The sequence below is a fragment of the Malania oleifera genome, chromosome 1 (genome assembly GCF_029873635.1).
Source record: "Malania oleifera isolate guangnan ecotype guangnan chromosome 1, ASM2987363v1, whole genome shotgun sequence".
NCBI lineage: Eukaryota > Viridiplantae > Streptophyta > Magnoliopsida > Santalales > Ximeniaceae > Malania > Malania oleifera.
This window is the reverse complement of record NC_080417.1, coordinates 8224852-8231230: the sequence shown is the minus strand read 5'-3', so window position 1 is coordinate 8231230 and position 6379 is coordinate 8224852. Positions and strand designations below refer to the sequence as shown.

The 6379-nt window shown below is 42.1% G+C and overlaps 1 protein-coding gene across 1 annotated transcript; it reads left to right on the top strand.

The window, feature by feature from the left end:
* The first annotated feature begins 4491 nt into the window (after positions 1-4491).
* LOC131146352 (uncharacterized) lies at positions 4492-5787 on the top strand. The gene has a single exon (XM_058096294.1). The coding sequence runs from the start codon at positions 4492-4494 to the stop codon at positions 5785-5787; it is 1296 nt and encodes a 431-aa protein (XP_057952277.1).
* Positions 5788-6379: the final 592 nt, after the last annotated feature.

The following is a 6379-nucleotide window of genomic DNA, read 5'->3' as shown; positions in this document are numbered from 1 at the left end:
ACACTCTCACGCTCTATACCCTAGCTTTACCTGCTAAGATTAGATAGGGGTGTAATAGCGTTTGTCCCTTCGTAACTTAAGCTTGATGGGACCCGCGAACCACCCCGCTCAATGCGAGTTTTGTCCGGACCTCTATGGGGGAGGATGAAATTTCAAATTGGGGACCTTTTTGTCAATAGGGATTAAAGCCTACCCACACGTAATTGTCCATAGTTTTCCCTTAATTAGGATAGAGCCATGAAGAAACCCTATAAAATAGGTGTACCTACAATGGGTTGGGACAGGAGCCACATCCTTCTCCATGTATAGTGTGTTGTATATAAGCTATAAGATACTTTGCATTATATCATACATTTGACATCCATACATACTACTTAGCCAGTATTTTGAAAAAGCCCAATAATGAGACCATGGCCCATCCTTTCAAAAAATGAAGCACTTGGCCCAAGCATTTTAAAATATGGGTTGGCCCAACCCTTTTCAAATAACTCGGGCCCAATTTTTTGAGAAATAACAAGTATAGGCCCAACATTTTCCTAAGCAAAAACTCGGCCCAGGCCTGATTTTCAAAAAAAAAAAAATAAACTCAAATTTCAAAAATGGGCTTAGGTCCTATTACCTAAAAATCCGGCCCAACCCTTTTCAAATAACTTGGGCCCAATTCTTTAAAAACAAACCCAGGCCCGACCTTTTCCTAAGTAAAAACTCGGCCCAGGCCTGATTTTCAAAAAGGTTAAAACCTAGATTTCAAAAGTGGGTTTCGGCCCTATTGTCTAAAAAATGGGCCAACATTTTTCTAAGCAAATCTAAGCCCACATCCTTTTAAAACTAGGGCCTGATCCCATCATGAAATATATTGAAGCCCATATTTTAATATACTTGAGGCCCAAGTGCACATTGAAGTCCACAAGCCCATACTGAACAAATTCAGTGGGTTGACTAACCAGGGTCAACCCCAACCTCAAATCATAATTTGACCCTTCATAGAATCTGAGGTACATGGACCTTCGTCAAGAAAAAGAATGATTGAGAGAAGAATTGAATTGAAATTGTGGCCCATCAATGATTGTCGTAATCTTGAAAATTTTCATTAGTGGAACTTTTCCTAGAATGCTAGTTAGGTTACTTTGCATCCATGCTTTCATGCATAATTTCACGCACAATAGGTTGCATACATGTTCATATCCTATTTGTATATATTTTTGCACTAAGTACTCCCATACATAAATACACATCGCATCCCATGGTCATGCATTAAATACTTATGCATTCACATATCTCATAATCATGCATCCCATGCTCAATTTCATAAACATGCAGACATAATCATCTCCGATAAGTTGGTAGTCACATCTTAATTTTTGCTTTTGAATTATATGATAATGTGCTAACATATTGCATCCTATAGGCATCCCATTTACTTTCCCAATGTTTCTGGAAGAGATCAGATTCAGTTATGGAGGACACTGTTGTTTATCAGGAAACTGAGTCCGTAGTACAGTTATATTCTGAAAGACAACAAAAGCAGTGGGGAGATAGCTTGAACGAAGAATCAAAAGTGGAATTACTGCAAAGTGTGCTTATATACTTGGTCCAACTCCGGGTTAGGAACTAAAACTATGTGGAAGGATGGACCCCGCAACGCCGTTTAAAATTCTCACAGTATATGGCCATATCGGTTTCTTGTTACACATAACGGTGAATCTTCCGATGGTGAAGGCATTGGTGGACTTCTGGAATCCCCTCCGTACACAATGTTTACGATAGATGGAATCGACATGGTCCTACAATTGAAGAGTACTCCTCGCTAACTGCATTTGATGAAACAGCGATCACCCTACGCAAACTTATGTGCATGATTCCAGGATTTCCTTAGCACGGGAGTTGTATAAACCTTGCTGGGTCAAAGATTCACGAACGGAGCAGGGAAACGAAAGGATCACTTGGAATGCTTGAAAGTTGGGGAAAGAGAGAATAAAAAGGTGAAAGAGGTTCAAGATACATATTTGCATTCGCAGCTGGCCATTATATGGCCATTATTTTCCCAAAGAACTAAACCTTGATAGATCTACTATTTCGTTTGTGGCACAAGTACGAATGGGGCTATATCCGGTTCCTGGGAAGAAACCTTTTCGACTCTTAACAAATGCCAGGAAAGGGTCAGGACGACGTTTAAAATGTTGCGTTCATTACTCTATGTCTGGATGGTTTGCCAGTCACCTGCCAAGTAACCAAGGGGCTTCCGGGTATCGTAACACCTTTCAGTGATCGAATCCCCTTTAGCTTGAGGCCAGCAGAATATTCAAAGGAGCAAGGCTAATCTGAATGAACACAAAAATGTTGGTTTATCATAAACTGAGGGAGTTGGGATTAGTTTGGCAAGCTCCATGGATGAACCATTCCGACATGATGTATCGATGTGGAAACTTCCCGTGGGTCCCGTTATTAGGTCCATGGGGAGGAATAGCATACGCTCCTTTGTTGGCAAGAAGGCAAGTGGGAGCGTCTCAGTTTGTGCCTATGACTCACAGATTAGCCGACTCGGACTTCGCATATGAAGTAGGAGACACTCAAGATCAAATTAGAAAGTTCATGGTGGCTTGGAAACATGTGCACCTAATAGGTCCAGGTGATGGAATTACCACAGTCCAAGGAAATTATGAAGTATGGCTGGAAAACCGAGTAAACCCCCGACTCAAAAGAATCCCAGAAGTTGTTATTAAGCATGTTAAATCACCAAGCGCGTGCATACAATTGAAGCCACAAGGGGATCCATGCCCAGTAGAAAAGGGAGATGCAAGAGCAGAAGTGGGGAATCAGCAAAAGGAGGCTCTAGTCTCTGTCTATCGCAAGGAAATCAAGTGACAAAGGATTCGGTACATACAATCAGAAGAAGAGGTCGTGGCTCTAAGGAAGGAAAGACGAAGACTTCGAGCAGCACTTGGACAGAAATCTCAAATGTTAGAAGATGCCCATACCGAAGTTAAAAATAAATCGCTCTATATACAAGAATTGGAGAGGCAGGGGGATGAGCAGAGAAGCAAGTATAATCAAGTACTAGAAAAGATTGAGCCGTGCATAATGAAAGCGGGCTACTGGGAGGCCAAGTTTCGGGCTTTGCATAAAAAGTCGACACAGCAAAATGCAGAGATTGTACAATCATGAGCAGATTTTGATTTAATATTCAGTTGGATTTGTTATTGTATGAAAGGATTCTATTAATGAAAAGCAGATTTTATTTTCTAAAATGATGATGATGATCTCTTCCATGAACCTTGATTGGAGTACATTAGGTTGCATACATATGTTTCATATTTGTGAAATTTACACATGTCTTGAAAAGACCATTGCATTTCATGCATTCATATCTATGCATTCACGATTCTAAAAAGGGAAAGTTTTGGTTTGTAGTGCCTAGCGATAGAATTCATCTAAGCAAGCAACATTGAGACTGTCACGCATCAATACAATACCAGGAGAAGGGCAAAAGAAATGAGTGAACAATTGGAAGGTAGAGTCCTGGGCATAGAGCAAGGACAAGAAGAATTGAATGAAAAAATGAGCAAGATCCTGGAATTGTTGATGAACAAAGGAAAAGCAGTGCAGAATGATCCGGAGACAGATATGGATCCTACTCATCCTCCAAGGTTTACCCTAGTACGTGGACAAACGTCAGTTCCACTACCTGGCGTTATGGAGGGTTCAATGCCAAGTATACCCCCGTTCATCCCTAATATACTAGCACAGGGGTTTCCAGTAGTGGGGACTCCCCCATTAGTAGCTTCTGATTTGGGGGTGAACAGATCTGAAACTGAACGTCGATACGATGTACTAGAGGAACGTCTGAAAGCTATTGAAGGATCCAATACATTCGACTCTATAGATCCCAATGATTTGTGCCTCGTGCCAAAGGTCACCCTGCCACCAAAATTCAAAGTACCAGATTTTGAAAAATTTAATGGAACTAATTGTCCTCGAACTCACCTGCGCCTGTATTGCCAAAAAATGGCTGCCCATTCCGATAATGAGAGACTAATGATGCATTGCTTTCAAGACAGCTTGACAGGGGTAGCTATCAGGTGGTGTATTCAACAAGATCGGACTCGGATCTGCACATGGAAAGATCTGGCTAATTCTTTTATAGCTCAATACCGCCATGTTATAGAAATGGCACCCGATCGTATGACCTTGCAGAGTATGCAAATGAAGCCCACCGAAACATTTAGAGAATATGCATATAGGTGGAGGGACATGTCTGTCCAAGTCAATCCTCCGGTGGAAGATAGGGAGGCTATTTCCCTATTTGTGAATACTTTGAAAGATCCTTACTTCGGGCATCTCCTAGGGGCAACCCCCCATGACTTCATGGACATTGTTTCTATCAGAGAGAGGATTGAGACGGCCATCAAAGTCGGGAGAACTAAAAGTATTAGTACAGAGACTGGTCTAGGCAAGAAGTGGACAAGCAAGAAAAAGGAAGAAGAGGTCCAGATGGTTCAAAGACAACAATATCAAAGAGAGCATGGCCAAGGGGCTAGGAGGAATTTTGTTTTCGAGCCCTTTGTCAATCAGACAGTTCATACGGGAGGTAGACCCCAAGTTGTTCCTTCCGGGGCCATGCCCGCCCAACCGAATATGCGAACTCATGATAGAGGCATCCAGAGAAATATGAGAAGGATAGATCCTATTCCAATGACATACTCAGAATTATTCCCACAATTGATGGAGAGGAACTTAGTTTCAGTCATTCCTGGAACGGTTGTTACGGCACCTTTTCCACAATGGTATGACCCCGAAGCCAAGTGTGCATATCACGCTAACACTCCCGGGCACACTATTGAACGTTGTTGGGCATTCAAAAATAAGGTTCAAACACTAAGAGAAGCCGTATGGCTAGCATTTGATGATAAACAACCAGGAATTCAAGGGAACCCTTTGCCCAATCATGGGGGTAACAATGTCAGAATGATAGAAGAAGGGACGAATGAGGTGGATTTTGAAAAAATGTATTTAGATTGGGTGTTCAATGAACTTATTGCGGCAGGTCGGATAGGGCAAGAGGCTGTTTGCCCCACTAATGCACTTTGTTTATGTCAGAGTAAAGAAGGAAGATCTGTGAAAAAGTGTGTAACTTTTAGAATGTTTTTGCAAAAGATGGTGGATAACAAGTTTATAGAGATTGGTTGTACCCGCAAAAGTGGAGAGATTGCAGTCATTGGGGAAAACAGGCCGGTATATCATCAGTGCACTAATCAACCATTCATACCTACCATGAACAAGGCTCTTCCCACACAGGAATCGCCAGCTTGCTTGGTGATCTCTACTCCCAGGCCATTCCTATACAAGAGTAACCAAGCAGTACCCTGGAAATATGAATGTGAAGCGTATGTCGAAGGAAGCACCAGCAATATAGCAGGGGTGAAAGGGATAACTCGAAGTGGTAGGGTGTATATGCCAGATTCTTCTAAAACAAATCGACAGAATGCAGGGGAACCAGACAGGGCAGTGAAAAGTCCAATATCTAATGGAGAGGCCGAAGAATTCCTGAAGATAATAAAGCATAGCGAGTACAACATTGTGGACCAACTAAAGAAAATGCCGGCTCACATATCTGTTTTGTCACTTCTACTAAATTCAGAAACCCATCGGGAGGCGTTACTTAAAGTCCTAAATCAAGCCTACATTCCCCAAGATATCAGCGTTGATAAATTCAATCATGTGATCGGAAGTCTACCAACCTCCAATTACATCACTTTTATTGATGAAGAAATTCCGCCAGAAGGCTAGGGGCGCAACAAGGCGCTGCATATATCCACCAAATGTAAGGATCATATGATGTCTCGAGTCCTGATAGATAATGGATCATCCCTCAATGTTATGCCAATGACTACACAGCAAAGGTTACCCATTGACCCTTCTTATGTGATACCAAACAATTTGGTGGTGCGTGCCTTCGATGGGACACGAAGAGAGTCAGTAGGGTCGCTTGACATCCTTATTCAGATTGGACCCGTAACCTTCAATATCACTTTTCAATTCATGGATATTACGCCTTCATACAGTTGTCTCTTGGGAAGGCCTTGGATACATAATACTAGGGCAGTTCCCTCCTCTTTGCATCAGCGAGTGAAATTTGTAGTAGGGGATAAACTGGTATGTGTTTATGGAGAAACCGATATAATGGTTACTAAACCTTCTTCCACTCCCTATGTGGAAGCAGTTGAAGAAGCCCATGAAGATTCATTCCGAGCATTTGAGATCATCAACGTCATTACTATAATGGAGGGATCTTTTATCCCTCAACCTCGGATCTCTTCTTCCACGCGCATGGTGGCCGCTGAAATGATTAAATCAAGGTTTTGCCCGGGAAAAGGGTTGG